At 38.0% G+C, this 18,695-nt stretch overlaps 1 protein-coding gene across 1 annotated transcript in view; it reads left to right on the top strand.

Moving 5' to 3' along the window:
* Nucleotides 1-18,695, top strand: part of LOC115230082 (Meckel syndrome type 1 protein homolog) — a 57,068-nt gene that overhangs the window by 23,788 nt on the left and 14,585 nt on the right. Inside the window, exons 7-12 of the mRNA XM_036499498.1 lie at nt 980-1,042; nt 4,411-4,481; nt 12,223-12,301; nt 14,322-14,429; nt 15,778-15,911; nt 17,160-17,242. Coding sequence (XP_036355391.1) covers nt 980-1,042; nt 4,411-4,481; nt 12,223-12,301; nt 14,322-14,429; nt 15,778-15,911; nt 17,160-17,242 — 538 coding nt within the window. The remainder of the gene's footprint in view (nt 1-979; nt 1,043-4,410; nt 4,482-12,222; nt 12,302-14,321; nt 14,430-15,777; nt 15,912-17,159; nt 17,243-18,695) is intronic.

Consider the following 18,695-nt stretch of genomic DNA (forward strand, 5'->3'; position numbering starts at 1 on the left):
AGCCAGTCCTTTAAGGTGCTAGATTTAGCATTTAGTAAAGGTAGCTGATCCTTTAAGGTGCTAGATCTTAATATTTAGTGAAGGTAGCTGGTCCTTTAAGGTGCTAGATTTAGCATTTAATGAAAGTAGCCAGTCCTTTAAGGTGCTAGATTTAGCATTTAGTAAAGGTAGCTGGTCCTTTAAGGTGCTAGATTTTAATATTTAGTGAAGGTAGCTGGTCCTTTAAGGTGCTAGATTTTAATATTTAGTGAAGGTAGCCAGTCCTTTAAGGTGCTAGATTTTAATATTTAGTGAAGGTAGCTGGTCCTTTGGGGTGCTAGATTTTAATATTTAGTGAAGGTAGCTGGTCCTTTAAGGTGCTAGATTTTAATATTTAGTGAAGGTAGCCAGTCCTTTAAGGTGTTACATTTTAATATTTGATGGAGGTAGCTGGTCCTTTAAGGAAGTAGTGGACAAGGCTACAAGGACTGAGGAAAGACACCGTCCAGTTTGGTCAGAATGATTCTAAAACTCAATGGAAAGGAAAGTGAGGGTGGGGAGAGAAGTGCTACCTCCCTGTGAATTTGTGAGATGAAGGGTGACTGTGACAAAAATAGAGTGAATGGCCCTACTCCAAGTAAGCACCTGTCAATTGGAGAGCAGGAGACAGGGCTTGTACCTTTGGTGGTCAGGGTGATCCTGGATCTGTGGGGTTCCTTGACTGGCCCTAGTTGGAGTTTCTCCTGTATCGGACTGCCATCATTCATGCTGTCACATAGTTTCTATATTCTGTAAAATACTTTTATCGCATTTTCATTGTCTTTTCCGTTTCTTTCTCCCCCAGCTTTTAAGTAAATACCCCACACGTTGTCTGTCCTTGTGATCTCCCCTTCATTTATGCCCCCGTGGTTAATAAAAGAAATCACCATATTCATCCTCATCGTTGTTATTAATATTTTTATTATTATTTTAATTTTTATTTTTGGTCTCTGTTTTCCAGAATCTGCCAGAAATTTTGAATACGATAATCTCTATCTGCATTTTTTTGTCGACCTACCAAGAGGTAAGTAAGACTATACACACACGTGCACGCATGCGTGTGGGTGTGTGTGGGGGGTGGGGTGGATTCAATGAAGGGTCCACCACTTCTTATAGCAGAAACAGCCCTAATGGTGTTCATTATATAACTATTTCTTTACTACCCACAAGGGGCTAAACACAGAGGGGACAAACAAGGACAGACATAGGTATTAAGTCGATTACATCGACCCCAGTGCGTAACTGGTACTTAATTTATCGACCCCGAATGGATGAAAGGCAAAGTCGACCTCGGCGGAATTTGAACTCACAACGTAACGCAGACGAAATACCGCTAAGCATTTCGCCCGGTGTGCTAACGTTTCTGCCAGCACGCCGCCTTATATAACATTTAGTTTCTTCCTGTGCCATCTTGTTGCTTGCTTTTACCATTCTCTGCTCATATAACATTGTGTCCTTGACCACACATATATTGAGTGCTACATCAGGTTATTAGTCTCACTATGTATAACCAAAACATTGATATATATATGTATATTTATATATCATTATCATCGTTTAACATCCGCTTTCCATGCTGGCATGGGTTGGATGATTTGACTGAGGGCTGGTGAACCAGATGGCTGCACCAGGCTCCAGTCTTGATCTGGCAGTGTTTCTACAGCTGGATGCCCTTCCTAATGCCAACCACTCTGAGAGTCAGCACGGGGGCCAGTCAGGTGGTACTGGCAATGACCTCACTTGAATCTTTTTACACATGCCACCATCACAGGTGCCAGTAAGGTGATGCTGGTAACAATCACGCTCGAATGGTGCCTTTTACGTGCCACCGGCACGGAAGCCTGTTGGCTGCTCTGGCAACGATCACGCTCGGATGGTGCTCTTAGCACCCTACCAGCACACACACACACACACACACATATATATATATGTATATATATAGTTCAAATTTACAGAAAACAAAAGATGAAGACAGGTGAAGGACCAACAAGCAGGTGTATTAGTTTAACACTTGGAAAGAATGGAAAAGTCTGTTATGTTTCAAGCCTATGCTTTTCGGCAGAAAGAATTAAGAGGTAAAAAATGGAGAGAGAATAAAAAAATAAAACAGAGAGAGAAGAAAAAAGGGGGAGGGATTATATATATATATTTAAAAAGATAAGAGGAAAAAATCTATCAGAAAGGAACTCTATCTCTCTTAAAAATATATCTTTTGATAAGCATAACAAATGTGCAACTGGTAAAAAGAACTTTCACCTAATTAAATTACTTAAATTACTTAAATTATTTTGTCAGCATGTTCTTCATTTCCTTTTTTATATATATATATATATAAATAGATGAGTGTATTTTTACCTTGTTAACAATTAACATGGAAATAATAAATAAATAGTTACCAAGGTAGCAAAAATCTCACAAGTAAAGAGGTTGTAACTCCTTGTTTATAAAGGTAGAAACTTCGTGTTTACGTGGAATTTTTTGTATAATATACGAATAAATAAATGGAGTTTAACGCAGGTGTAATCAAATATTTTTACTTTCGACACATGTTTCGAAAATTCCACTGATACTATTCAAAAGAATAAATGGTATAAACAATGCAATCTTCTCCTCGGGAAAGTGAAAAAAGCGAAACTCGTCAATAAGACATTTTAGCAAAAAATGATGGATTTGTATAGCGATTAACTGAACGCTATTAATATTGTTTAAAAAAACGTTATATATGTCAGAAGTAGCTTGCAGAAAGTGTAGGGATATTAATAGTGAATGTTAAATATAAAGGAAATTAAAGTTTAAGTTATATATAATGATAGAGACTACTTATATGCACTAAAGGTGTGTTTTTGCCAATGTTTACACCTGTATGCTCGCTCTATAACCGTGTTTACGGGGGGTTTTTTAGAAAAAATAATGAAAAATAGCTCAGAATTGCAGAGAAGACAGAATTCCTTGCCTTTGTCATAAGGTATCGAAATTGAGAGGATCAACCATTCTAAATGAAATTGTTCATTGTGGTATTTTAAATCCCAAATCAGTTTGCTGAGACCTGTACTATTCCGTTTATTTCTATCCCTAAATGTTGAGTAATGGATAGAAATTCTTTTAGATAACTCTAACGATGTGCTTCCAATGTAAAATCGTACTTTATTACGAGTACTGATTATACACTGGTATATAGAATTTTTAATCTTAGAGTTACTTGACATAAACTTAATTTTATTGGAATTGACTTCAGATACAATAACCTTGTTATTGATATTTCTAGAGGGTTGGATGGTATTAGCTAAATTAATGTTAGTATCAGTAAATGTATTAATATTTAACAGTTTATTGTTAACTGTTATTAAAAAGTCATTAATTAAAAACCAAGGGCGACAACTGCGGTTAGTTTCAGATTACGTCCCTTGTAGCGAGCTTTTTACTTTGATTAAAATTTTGTCTCTATTCAATGTAAATGAATAATACAATTATATAAATGAATAAAACAATTATTATTGGTAATTTTTAAGGCGGTGAGCTGGAAGAATGTTTAGTGCGTCGAACAAAATGCTTTAATTGTATTTCTTCCATTTTTTTTAACGTCAGTTTGCCTTTAATCCGTTTGAAGTCGATGGAATTGTCTTCCCTGCTCTACAAAATTGCTGGCATGGTGCCAAAATAAGAAAGGGTTATTATTATCGTTATCGTCATTATCATCATAATTATTATTACCAATGAATTAAGCACCAGTGAGATAAATTGAGTACCAGTGAAACACTGGGGTTCATGGGATCAACTTACCCCTTCCCCACAAATTTCAGGCCTTGTGCCTATATTAGAAAGGATTATTATTATTATTACTCTTTTTACTCTTTTACTTGTTTCAGTCATTTGACTGCGACCATGCTGGAGCACCGCCTTTAGTCGAGCAAATCGACCCCGGGACTTATTCTTTGTAAGCCCAGTACTTATTCTATCAGTCTCCTTTTGCCGAACCGCTAAGTGACGGGGACGTAAACACACCAGCATCGGTTGTCAAGCAATGCTAGGGGGGACAAACACAGACACACAAACATATACACACATACATATATATACATATACATATATACGACAGGCTTCTTTCAGTTTCCGTCTACCAAATCCACTCACAAGGCATTGATCGGCCCGGGGCTATAGCAGAAGACACTTGCCCAAGATGCCACGCAGTGGGACTGAACCCGGAACCATGTGGTTGGTTAGCAAGCTATTTACCACACAGCCACTCCTATTATTATTATTATTATTATTATTATTATTGATGAATTATTAAGGAATCGATCAGACAGAATCGTTAGTATTCCAGGCAAAATGCTTCCAGCAAACAAATCCTGTTTATATCTTTTGATTTGTTTTATTTTTATCCAATTGCAGGCTGGAGTGTTCCCCCTTCACAAGAACTCTCCTGGGTCACCCAAACATGTCAGACCAAAGTCGAAGGCAAGGTCAGTTGTGTGTCGTTGTCTAGTGTACCGTTGAAGCCCTTTATTATAATCACACTTAATATTATCAAGACCAGTAAGGCGTCAAGCTGGCAGAAGCATTAGCATGCCAGACACAATGCTTAGTGGTATTCCAATCATCTTCACATTCTGAGTTCAAATTCCAGCAAGGCTGACTTTGCTTTTCGTTCTTTCAAGGGTCAATAAAATAAGTACCAGTTGAATTTTGGGGGTGGATCATCATCATCATCATCATCATCGTTTAACATCCGCTTTCCATGCTAGCATGGGTTGGACGGTTCAACTGGGGTCTGGGCAGAAGTAGTGGGGGAGCATCATAGCCATGTGTTGAGAGGGATTCTTTGGGGTTTGAATAATTCACCTCTGGAAACATGGGTGTTTTATTCAACATCCTTAAACAACCCTTATTCAGGGACCTTTTGAGCAGGATGGGCTACTCAACCTGAAGAAAATTCTAACTGGGCCCCACCTGCAAGGTCATGCGCTGTTTATCTTGATATGAGATCGCCATGTTGCACACATATGGTTGTGATGCATGTGCCTGGTGTACCCTTATCAGACGGGTAGTCATGATGGGTATACTGGGCTTCGTATATTTTATCCCAGTGTCATTTTGATGGCATGCACTGCTCTCTCACTCAATAATAATAATAATAATAATAATATGGTTGTGATGCATGTGCCTGGTGTACCCTTATCAGACGGGTAGTCAAGATGGGTATATTGGGCTTTGTATATATTTTATCCCAGTGTCACTTTGATGGCATGCACTGCTCTCTCACTCAATAATCATCATCATCATCATTATCGTTTAACATCCGCTTTCCATGCTAGCATGGGTTGGACGGTTCAACTGGGGTCTGGGAAGCCAGAAGGCTGCACCAGGCTCCAGTCTGATCTGGCAGTGTTTCTACAGCTGGATGCCCCTCCTAATGCCAACCACTCCGAGAGTGTAGTGGGTGCTTTTACATGTCTAACCAATATGGCTGGCCTTGTGCCAAATATCTGAAACCGATATTTTCAAGACAAGTAAGGTAGAGAGATGGCAGAGTCATCACTGCACCACGAAAAATGCTTAGCAGTATTTTTTCTTCTGACTTAGGCTCTGTGTTCAAATTCCGTCACGGTCAACTTCCTTTCACCCTCCAAGGGTCAATAAAATAAGTACCAGTTGAATACTGGGGTCGATGTAGTTGACTTCCTCTGTCCCCTGATATTGCTGGCCTTGTGCCAAAAGGTTTGAAACCAGTACAATCAAGATCATGGAGGCACATGGCTTAGTGGTCAGAGCAGTGGACTTGCGGTCGAGGGATTGCAGGTTCAAATCTCAGACCGGGCGATGTGTGTGTTTATGAGCGAAACACCCAAGCTCCATGTGGCTGTGGCAGAATTTAATGGTGAACTTTAATTCTTATGTATGTACCAGTTGCTAGGAATGTATTTAATATGTAAAATTGGTCTATCCAACTATGTTAAACCACTAAACTTAATGGATATTTAAGCAATGTGTTAATGAGTAGTTGGTGGGTTGGATATGGTACCAATGAGAGAGCAATAACTCTTGAAATATGTATATACACGCATCACCTATTTTTCTACCTTTGATCACGTGTTAGTGGGTAGTTGATGGGTTGGATATGATACCAATGAGAGAGCAATAACTCTTGAAATATGTATATACACGCATCACCTATTTTTCTACCTTTGATCACGTGTTAGTGGGTAGTTGATGGGTTGGATATGATACCAATGAGAGAGCAATAACTCTTGAAATATGTATATACAGGCATCACCTATTTTCCTACCTTTGATCACGTGTTAGTGGGTAGTTGATGGGTTGGATATGATACCAATGAGAGAACAATAACTCTTGAAATATGCATATACACGCATATGTATATACCTATTTTTCTACCTTTGATCACAATGTTTACATAAACATATACGTTTGTGAAACATTGTGATTTGCATTGCTGGCTCAGAATTCTATAGAAAATCTAAAGAGATAAACTTAAAAGTGAGAATATTGCACTGCTAACACAAGGTAAGGCACAATATTCATACTTAAACGTGTAAAATACTTGGTCGTATTTATTGTCGCAAAACGAAATCCCGTGTCCTTACCAGCAATTAGCATGATAAAGCTGTTGTGTTGGAGGGGTTAAAACTTTGCCTAAAAATGTAGACCTCTAAACTTATATGATTCTAATGGATTGTATCATTAACCATATGACGTCTATTTATCACATGGCTGTTATCTTTTGTCATGTTTAAAAGCTTACGTACCCCCCCCCCCCAAAAAAAAACGAGATATCGGTGCCCCAGCATGGCCACAGCTCGTAAGCTGAAACTAGATAAAATAAAATAAAATAAATAAAAAATTGATATTCATAATTGTCGAATATAACAGCGACAGTTATAAGAGAGAAAGAGAAAATAAATAGGGGAAGTAACTCAGAAGCAATAGAGCTAGCTTATCGTAAGAGTTGTTGCCCTTGATCGTCGCTGACTATTTTTGTGGTAAAGTATTGGTTTCGAATTTTGCCACAGGGGCAGTAGTTCAGAGGGAGGAGATGAGTCGATTACAACGACCCCAGTGTTCAACTGGTACTTATTTTATCGACACCGAAAAAGATGAAAGGGACATGCTCAACTGGTTACGGTCAAGCAAATCTGTGGCATTGAGCAGAATATTTGCTGTAAAACCCATCTTTTATATCAAGCCAAAACAATGTACATGATAACACTTCCAATCAGTTCAGATCAGAAGCCATGAGAGCCACTGCCTGGTACTGCATCAGGGTATTCATTATTATTATTATTATTATTATTATATTATTACTATTATTATATTATTATTATTATTATTATTACTATTATTATTACTATATTATTATTACTATTACTATTATTATTATTATTATTATATTATATATATTACTATTATATTATTATTACTATTACTATTATTATTATTATTATTACTATTACTATTACTATTATTATTATTACTATTATTATACTATTATTATTATTATTATTATTATTATTACTATTATATTATTACTATTATTATTATTACTATTATTATTATTACTATTACTTACTATTATCATTATTATTATTATTATTAATTATTGAGTGAGAGAGCAGTTCATGCCATCAAAGTGACACTGGGGTAAAATATACGAAGCCCAATATACCCATCATGACTACCTGTCTGATAAGGGTACACCAGGCACATGCATCACAACCATATGTGCGCGACATGGTGATCTCATATCAAGATAAACAGCACATGACCTTGCAGGTGGGGCCCTGTTAGAATTTCCTTAGGTTGAGTAGCCCATCCCGCTCAAACGGTCCCTGAATAAGGTTGTTTAAGGATGTTGAAAAAACCACCATGTTTCCAGAGGTGAATTATTCAAACCCCAGAGAATCCCTCTCAACACATGGCTATGATGCTCCCCCACTACTTCTGCTCGTGATCAGAGATGCACATATCGTCAGCCACTAAGGGACATGCTCAACTGGTTAAGGTCAAACAACTGACAAGCAAATCTGTGGTATTGAGCAGAATATTTGCTGTAGCCCATCTTTTATACCAAGACAAAACAATGTACATGATAACACTTCCAATCAGATTATTATTATTATTATTATCATTATTATTATTATTATCATTATTATTATCATTATTATTATTATTATTATTATTATTATTATCATTATTATTATTATTATAATTATCATTATTATTATATCATTATTATTACTATTATTATAATTATTATTATTACTATTATTATTATTCTATGTTTGACTTTTGCTTTATATTTGTACAAGTTGGCTCCAAGTCTCACCCAGAGACCTCAAGAGACAACAGGGTTGGAAGTTCATGTTGTTGTTATGCCTAGTGTGCCATATATTTGGGGGGTGGGGATGTTGTACTAATGAATGTCTAAAAAAAAAAATTTTTTTTTTTTTTTTTTTTTTTTTTAAACCGAAAATTATGTTTGTTTTAAACCTTGAGATTACATAGAGAGTATTTTGCGTAGGATATGAGCAGTTCCCATGAGCACTATCTTTTGAACTTCTGCCATTTTTGGGTTTCCTGGTATCTGAGTTAGGTAGCTATCAGCCCCTTTTGCTATCATTCCCAGGGCACCTATGACAACAGGTATTGTTTTAGTCTTCAGCTTCCACATTTTGCTGATTTCTATTTCAAGATCTTTATATTTGCTCAGTTTTTGGTAGGTCTTGACAGATACGTTTATATCGATTGGGACAGTCATATCAATGAGGAGGCATGTTCTTTGTTTGAGTTTTTCAATATGATGTCTGGCCTATTTGCATCTATCTTCCTGTCAGTTTGAATGGTGAAGTTCCAGAGGAGTGAGATGTGGTCATTTTCAAGCACTGGGGGTGGTTTGTGTTCCCACCAGTTTTTTTCATGGGGCAAATCCAGGTTTTTACAGATTACCCAGTGAATATATTGTGCAGCTCTATCGTGCCTGTTGAGATACTCTGTAGGCGCTAGAAGACTGCACTTGGAGACCACATGGTCAATGGTTTCATTTTGTTGCTTGCATACACGACACGTTGGACTGCTTCTGATCTTTAATATGTTGGCCTGGTAGTTTCTTGTTGGTAGGCATTGATCTTGAGCTGCTATGATAAACCCCTCTGTTTCAGATTTTAAGCCAGAGGCCATTAGCCATTGATGGGTCAGGGCTTTGTCGATATCTGCATTATTCGCTCTCTTTGGGTATTTGCCATAGAGAGGTTTTTCTTGCCATTTATTATTCAGAATATCTAAGGCCGCAGTTTTGGCACGGGTTTTCATGCGCCTAGCTTTTTCTGTGCTTGTTTCTTGTATATCTATCTCTAATTCCGAAATTGGTTGTATTCGGAATTCACTTAGATATTCCTTTGCCTGTTTTGTGACTGAGTATGATGCTTTCTTGTTTTCATGTTTGAGACAAGTTTTAGCATCCAGTCCTCAGAGTTTTTCAGGTAGGTGTCTAGGCCAATTGTAGCAATCTTCATTGTTATTGCCAGTTGCAAAAGACCACGGCCTCCCCTTTTTTTGGCAGATAGAGTCGTTCTGTATCTGCCTTAGGGTGGTGCATTCTATGCATTGTCAACAGTTTCCTTATTTTTCTGTCGAGCTGACATATTTCAGTAATTGACCAGTTAACAATATTGAAACTGTAAGTCACGACTGGTATAGCTAATGCATTGATTGCTTCGATCCTGTTTTCTTGCATTCAGCTCTGTCTTGAGTATTGCTCTCACTCTTCGATAGCATTCTCTCCTGATCCTTTCCTTCATCTCTGAATGCCTTATTCCGTTCCCTTCAATTATCCCTAGGTACTTGTAGCTCTCTGCTGGTCTAGTTCTTTTATGACATTCTGTTGGTCAAGGTTAACGTTAGATGTTTCTGTCATTTTTCCTTTGATAAAGGTAGCCTTTGCACATTTATCGAGGCCGAATTGCATTCTGATGTCGTCACTGAATTGTTTGACTATCGCTAGTAAGCCCTTGAGTTGTTGATCATTTTTTGCAAAAAGCTTTAAATCATCCATGTAAACGAGATGATTTATATTTTTATCAAACATTTTATACCCGTACTGCGCATCATTGAGCAGCTTTGAGAGAGGTATTAAGGATAAACAAAAGAGGAGTGGTGACAGTGAGTCACCCTGGAAAATGCCACACGAAATTTTTACATCACCAGCATTTAGGGATTCACTGTCACTGTTCAGAGTTAGTGTGGTTCTCCATGATCTCATACTTACAGTCAAGAAGTTTCGCAGAGTTGGTGCTATCTTACATTTCAAGGCATTTCCTAATCCAGCTATGTGGTAGGCTATCAAAAGCCTTTTTATAGTCTATCCAGGCTATTGATAAGTTTTTGTGTCGTTTGTGACAATCTTCTAAGATCATCTTATTGATGAGTAGTTGGTCTTTACAGCCGTAGGATCCACGTTTACATCCTTTCTGTTCATTAGGGAATATGCTGCTGTCTGTTAAAAAACTATAGGTATATTCCGTCAGGACAGATGTTAGTGTTTTGTACATAGTTGTTAAGCAGGTTATGGGTCTATAGTTTTTTGGTTCATTTGTTTCTTCACTTTTTGGAAGCAGGATGTTAACCCATTAACTAGCCAAGGAGGCATCCTACTAGGGTGTTGCAAAACATCATGTACAGTTCTGTTAGCAGTTCATGGCTCTCTGGGAAGGCATTCAGCCAGAAGTTAGGAATTTTATCCTTCCTGGAGACTTCCATTTGCTTGACCTCCTGAGAGCAGATCTTATATCTTCTACCTTGACACCCTCCCACTTTTGCTCTTCTAAGGGGTCCATTTCTGTAGATATTCTGTCAATCCAGGGGGCCTTTTCGTTGTGTGTTTTTTCTTCTGCCCAGATTTTATTCCAAAATCTCTGCACTTCTTCTTTTGATGGTACAGACCCTGCAGTAAACGCTTTTTTTCCTATCTTCCTGTAAAAATTCTTGGTTGTTATTTGAACATGTTGTTGTCCTTGAAAAATCTAACACGCTTTTCATACCTCGCTATGCGGGCAGCTTTGGCAGATACCTTTTGTTTGATGGTTTCTATGATGGCATCAATATCAAGTATAGTTTTCATATTGTATTTTTTCAGTAATTTTGGGTTTTTGTAGGTTTGGTAATCTTGTGAGCCTTAAGGTTTTTCAAATATTCAATGTCAGATCTAAATATTTTAATTTGTTGTTGCAGACGCTCTTGCCAAGAAGGCTTTTTGTGGGACTGTTGCCGTTTTCTAATCTTTACACCACATAGGATCGTTGAGATTCGCGGATGCATAGTATAGGTGGTTGAGGTTTGTGATATCAACATCATTAACTGAAATTATATCCTTAAGTGCAAGCGGATTTTACCAATTATTTCATGTTTTGGTTAGAGTTGCGGATTTTAGGAAGTGTATCACGCTCATCCATGCTGGTTTCTTTAATTTTCAGCCATTCAATCATGATTTGATTTTTTAGCTCATGTAGTCTGTTGGGTCAATATTTGTGTGACTTTCTTTATCTATTTGATGCTCATCTGTCTTAGTGTTTATGATTGGTTCAGGGCGTATTTCACTTTGCCTATCACTTATACTAACTCTTTCAATCCTCTCTTCGTTTTTATCCGCCCTGGGCTGGTCTATAATCATTTCCTCTGTATTATCTTCTCTAGCTGCAGCTTCGTTCATTTTTATCCGATATTGCTTGTCTAACCTGATCAATCTCTACTTCAGTCAGTAATTTCTTTTTATAATGTTTCTTCTAACATTGGCAAGCTTGTTACTGTCTATGTAGGGTCTTACCTCAGGGTGTTTCTGTCTCCAGTTTAAGTATGCTTGTACAGTGCTAGACTTATCTGTGGGGAAATATATGGCATGGTAGAAGGCCTCAAGAACTTCTTTATTATCTTCCTAGACCATTTTTCCTTCTTTTTCTTTTGATGATTTGGTGATGAGCATGGATGGCCATCTGTTGGAATATTCCGGTTGTGGGGTTCGTCCAGCTCCTGTGTGTTATTATTATTATTATTATTATTATTATTATCATTATTATTATTATTATTACTATTATTATTATTATTATTATTATTATCATTATTATTATTATTATAATTATCATTATTATTATTATTATTATTTTTACTATTTGTTTGTTTGTTTCTTTGTTACAGGAGAATGTTGCCTACTACAGTTTTCCCTTTGACCTAGAATTATTCTATCAACTGGAACAGATGCAAACAGATGCTGATGGTTGGTTGTCAATTTTTATAATTCCCTTCCACCCCTTCTGTCCCCATTGTTGATTTCTTTCATTTAAATCCTTTCCTTTTTCAAATTTCAATCCCTTCACTTTTGTGCTTACCTTTTTTAAAAAAAAATGTTGTATGTTTTCATAGTAATGTAGGTTGGACAGTTCTCCAAATTTACAAAACTCTACATAAATATTGTGATCAGGAGTGGCTGTGTGGTAAGAAGCTTGCTTCTCAACCAAATGGTTCTGGGTTCAGTCCCACTGTGTGGCACCTTGGGCAAGTGTCTTCTACTGTAGCCTCAGGCCAACCAGAAGCCTCTTGTATATATATATATATATATATATATATATGAATGTGTGTCTGTTTGTCCCCCTATCATTGCTTGACAAAGAATAAGTCCTGGGGTCGATTTGTTCGGCTAGAAAAGCGTGCTCCAGCATGGCCGCAATCAAATGACTGAAACAAATAAAAGAATATGAAAGTGTTAGTTCTGCAATTGTTTGTGTTTTTGTTCTTTTAGTTTGGTGTGTGGTTCGATGAGTGGTGCCTTGAGCAAAATACTTCCCTCCACGCTGCTCCACTCTACTCCGCTGCAAGTGGGTAACCCTGGGATGGAATAACCTTCTGATTAGAGGGAATGTTGTCCTGCTCACCTTGCCAGTGGGGTGACATCGTTCAAAAGTTTAAACACTGCAAAGCGCATTGTGACCAGTGATGTATAACACTGTCTGATAGTTTGGTTGATCATGTGATCACATGATGTTTTCATAGTACCATGGGTTGGATGGTTCTATAAATTTACAAAACGTGCAGTCATCACACAAACATGTCACTGCTGTGTTTGTTTTATCTTTTGGTATGTTTTCATAGTAACATGTGTTGGATGGATCTACAAATTTATGAAATGTGCATAAATTGTGTTATATAAAAATCTATCATTGTTATGCATGTTTTTCATTTTCTTTTTTTTACATCTTTACAGTAACATGGGTTGGATGGTTGTGTAAATCTACAAAATTTACGTAAACTATGCCCATTTCATAAATTTGTAGATCTGTCCAACATATCTAGGAAGAACACCACCCATATTGATTTTCCGTGGTTGACAGTGACAAACTTACTTTTACTACAAGTTTATGCAGTGAACTGACTTATAACAAAAGAGACTGTTCTATCCGGACCCATTAAGGGGAGTCTATCCAGACCCATTAAGGGGAGTCTATCCTGTCTGGATCTTGAATGTTGATAGTAGAAACTTTGTCTTTTGGTGGCAGAACGATAGGATCTCAGACTTTCTGTTTGGTGATTTGAAGAGCTGTGTGAGGGCATGGAACAAAAATTGGATTGTTCTATGCTGCAGTAATGCTGCGTCACATGACCAAAGCAGACCAGTGAAAAATCAAGCAATTTGAATAATTCAACACACCCCTTTTACAATGTAGGGAGAAACGCTGAGAGGTGTTTGTGTTACTCATCATATTCCCTCAAATAAATAAGCTTTACTACAAGTATGGAGTACCATTTCTCTCATATGTATAACTATCTATCTCTCTGCATTTTTCTCTTTCTCTTCTCCCCCTATATATATATATGTATATATATATATATATATATATATATATATATATATATATATAATATATATATATTTATATATATGCATACACTTTATTTGTGGGTTAAAAAGGCAGTTAACTGTTCCATGTGAAGGCTTCTTTACAATTGTTCAAGTATACTGCATAGAAATGTTGGTACTTGTCTCTGACTACCAACATTTCCACATAGCATGCTTGAGCAATTGTGAAGATCTCTGCACATGAAACCGTTGGTTGCCCTGTAAACCTACAAATAAAGAATATTTATCTACCAATGCAGTGTTGAGTATGTGTTCTCACTGTTTAATATGAGTGTGTATGCATGTAAATATATGTGTGTGTATATATATATATATATATCAATACATACATACATATATATATATATTTATGTATACACACATAACTGTTTGTTTGTTGCAGAAAAGTTGCCCAGTTTACCAATTCTATACATCGAAGTTCTTTCCATGGATTCCTGGCACCGCTATCGTACAGAAGGTTACACACATTATGTTATACCTTCCCAAACAGGTAATTACTGGTATCATATTCTTGTGGTTGATGGAAATTCAGTAGACAGAACATGTTTATACGCACACTCTGTGTTCTAATGCAACTCACAAATACACCCTGTATGACCATCATCATCACCACCACCACCACCACCACCACCACCACCACCACCACCATTAGGATCACAAGTACCACCACCAAGACCACCACCACCACCATCACCACCATTAGGATCACAAGTACCGCCACCATCACCCATCAGTACTATCACCCACTGCCACTACCAACACCACCACCACCGCCACCACCACCACCACCAATGCCACAACCACCACCACCACCAGTATAAGCACTACCAACACTAGCGTTACCACCAACAACAACACCACCAGTGTTAGCAGCACCACCATCACCCATCACCCACCTCTTACACCCACCATCACCATCTACCATCCACCACCACCACCATCACCATCAGCATGGGCAAGTGTCTTCTACTGTAGCTTCAGGTCAATCAAAGCCTTGTGAGTAGATTAGGCAGACGGAAACTGAAAAGAAGCCCTTCGTATATATATGTATGTATGTATGTATGTATGTGTGTGTGTGTGTCTTTGTGTCTGTTTGTCCCACCATAACTGCTTGACAACTAGTGTTGGTGTGTTTATGTCACTGTAACTTAGCAGTTTGGCAAAGGAGACTGATAGAATAAGTGTTAGGCTTACAAAGAATAAGTCCTAGGGTTGATTTATTCAACTAAAAAGCTCTTTAAGGCAGTGCTCCAGCATGGCCGCATTCAGATAACTGAAACAAGTAAAAGAAGAAAAGAATATATAGGCACAGGAGTGGTTGTGTGGTAAGATGCTTGTTTCCCAACCACATGGTTCCAGGTTCAGTCCTACTGTGTGGCACCTTGAGCAAGTGTTTTCTGCTATAGCCTCGGGCCTTGTGAGTGGATTTGGTAGATGGAAACTGAAAGAAGCCCATCATATATATATGTGTGTGTGTGTGTGTGTGTGTGTTTATGTTTGTCCCTCCCCTCATCACTTGACAACCGGTGTTGGTTTATTTGCATCCCGATAAATTAGCAGTTTGGCAAAAGTGATTGATATCGAGTAAGTACTGGGCTTAAAAAACATAAGTCCTACGGTTGATTTGTTTGACTCAAACCCTTTAAGGTGGTGCCCCAGCATGGCCACAATCCAATGCCCGAAACAAGTAAAAGATGAAAGATACTCCGCAGTATGTGATTGCATGTGTGCTCTGTTAATAGCCGTGTTGTTGGTCTACCATGCTGTGCTTAGCTTTGTCAAGAGTACCAAAGTGTCGAAGAGAGCTAAGTTAATTTTAACCCTGACATTTATTGCAGGTGTCCACAAGGAGACTTTGAACTGCTGGAGACCCACGGGGGTTTCAGTTTTGGCTGAGCTGCGGAGGTTTTTCATTGGTGGTTCTCCGGAGCTTGAGGACCCGACATACACAGGTGTTCCTTCAACTTTCCAGGTGAGACAGTTTTGGTGATGAATCTTCAATAATAATAATAATTTCACCCAAATGTAAATAAATATAGTAAGAAGTGATGATGCGAGAACCATCATCATCATCATCATCATCATTTAACATCGGTTTAACTTGCTGGCATGGGTTGGATGGTTTGGCAAGAACAAAGGTGGCGAGCTGGCAGACACGTTAGCACGCCGGGCGAAATGCTCGTTGGTATTTTGTCTGCTGCTATGTTCTGAGTTCAAATCCCGCCGAGGTCGACTTTGCCTTTCATCCTCTTGGGGTCGATAAATTAAGTACCAGTTATGTACTGGGGTCGATATAATCGACTTAATCCGTTTGTCTGTCCTTGTTTGTCCTCTCTGTGTTTAGCCCCTTGTGGGCAGTAAAGAAATAGGTATTTCGTCTACTGCTATGTTCTGAGTTCAAATCCCGCCGAGGTCGACTTTGCCTTTCATCCTTTCAGGGTCGATTAAATAAGTACCAGTTACGCACTGGGGTCGATGTAATTGACTTAATCCCTTTGTCTGTCCTTGTTTGTCCCTCTCTATGTTTAGCCCCTTGTGGGCAATAAAGAAATAAGAAATAGTAAGGCCAAGAGTCATACCAGGTTCCAATTCTCTGTTTTGGCATGGTTTCTGCAGCTGGATGCCCTTCCTAATGCCAACCACTTCACAGAGTGTACAGGGTGCTTTTTACGTGGCACCAGGACTGGTGCTTTTTATGTGGCACCAGCATCAGTGCTTTTTATGTGGCACCAGCACCAGTGTTTTTTATGTGGCACCAGGACTGGTGTTTCTTATGTGGCACCAGCAACGGGTGGTTTTATGTGGTGCCAGCACCAGGGTTTCTTATTTGGCACCATTACCTCTGCTTATGTGTGTGTGTGTCTTTGTGTGTTTGTGTCTCCTTGTGTTGGCATCATGTAATAGTTGTAAACGAGTGTCCCTGTTACACAAGCAGTGTCATTCATTCCCAATACTCTGTGAGAATATCTGGCCATGGGGGAAAAAAATGACGTTCCTTGGAGACAGTTAAGGTTTGGCAACAAGAAGGATATCTGGCCATAGAAACTCTGCCTCAAAGAGTTCCATCTGACCCATGCAAGCACGGAAAAGTGGACATTAAACCAACAACGATGATGAGTCTGTTCCAATAAGCTAATTACTGTGAAATTTTTGAAGAATTTGTAACTTCGGCAACAACGAAATTCTCGTTCTTTGATTCCATGTTGTTTTTACCTTTTAGGGAAATCATTTGAGTAAATTTGGATTCCGAACGGAAACGACCGGAACCGTCAACCTCAGACTCAATGTGATGATGCAGTCTAAGTAAGTTGGATTTTACAGTTTACCGTTTTTATTTCTGTAGTGTGGAGGCACAATGGCCCAGTGGTTAGGGTAGTAGACTCGTGGTTGTAGGATTGCGGTTTCGATTCCCAGACCGGGCGTTGTGAGTGTTTATTGAGCGAAAACACCTAAAGCTCCACGAGGCTCCGGCAGGGGGGTGGTGGCGATCCCTGCTGTACTCTTTCGCCACAAATTTCTCTCATTCTTTCTTCTGTTGGCCTGCTCGCTTAGCCAGCAGGGTGGCGTCATTTGGAGGCTAAAACAATGCGAAGCGCATTGTGACCAGCGATGTGTAGCAACATCTGATAGCCTGGTCGGAGAGAAGAGAAGAATTTCTGTAGTAGACATGTAGCCCACATGAGGCTGGATGGAAAACTCCATTGGCTGACTACGAAGGAGAGATGCTAGAGCTGTGAAATCTTGTTTGCATTCATTTCAACTTTTTCTTTATAATATCTGCTTTGTTTCATTCCAGTTGAACTGACATCTGACTGTTTAACCCTTTAGCACTTAAACTGGCCATATCCGGCACAGATATTCTATCTGTTTTTCTGCTCAACTGTTTTGTTACCGTATTTCTGTTGAGATGCCCTGCAACACCGATGGGAGAAGTGTGTGGACCACAAAGAGGGGGCTGTGTTGAGAATAAACATCATTTGGTCACATCCCATCAGAGTATATTGGTCAGCCTATGAACTTTGAAGCTGACCCTAGTGTGTGCGCATGTGTGTGGTTTAGGTATATATGTGTCTGTATATGTATGTGTGTGTGTGTAAACACACACACACATATATATATATATATATATATATATATATACATACATATATATATATACATACATATATATATATATATACACACATATATATATATATATATATATACATACATACATACATGTATATGTATGTGCGTGTGTGTGTGTGTGTACACACACACACATATATATATATATACATAATATATATACATACATATATATATATACTAGCAGTATCACCTGGCGTTGCTCGGGTTGTAAGGAAATAACTATATAAGCATTTTTAGAGAGTTATAGCCAAAAAATAGCAAAAAAATGCATTAAAAATTGAAAAAAAAATTAAGGTAAATTTTTTTAAATCGTTGACACATCGTAGATATTTTTAGAGAGTTACTTCCCTTATATAAAAGCAAAAAAATGCATTAAAATGGAAAAATATGATGGTAAATTTTTTTTAATCGTAGACTCATCGTAGACGCACGCTAATACCCAGAAGGGCTCGATATGAATCACGACTATAAGATACCCGCTTTTGGTTAAACTGCACCGCAAAATGTGGGAGTAGTTAGGAATCTAAATCGTAGGAGACAGACACACAATTTCACTTATATAAAAGATGCTTTTTTTTTTTCAGTCATAGAGTTAGATTTATGAAGGTCTTCAGTAGAAAAT

This window comes from Octopus sinensis, unplaced genomic scaffold, assembly GCF_006345805.1.
Source record: "Octopus sinensis unplaced genomic scaffold, ASM634580v1 Contig14435, whole genome shotgun sequence".
NCBI classification, from domain to species: domain Eukaryota; kingdom Metazoa; phylum Mollusca; class Cephalopoda; order Octopoda; family Octopodidae; genus Octopus; species Octopus sinensis.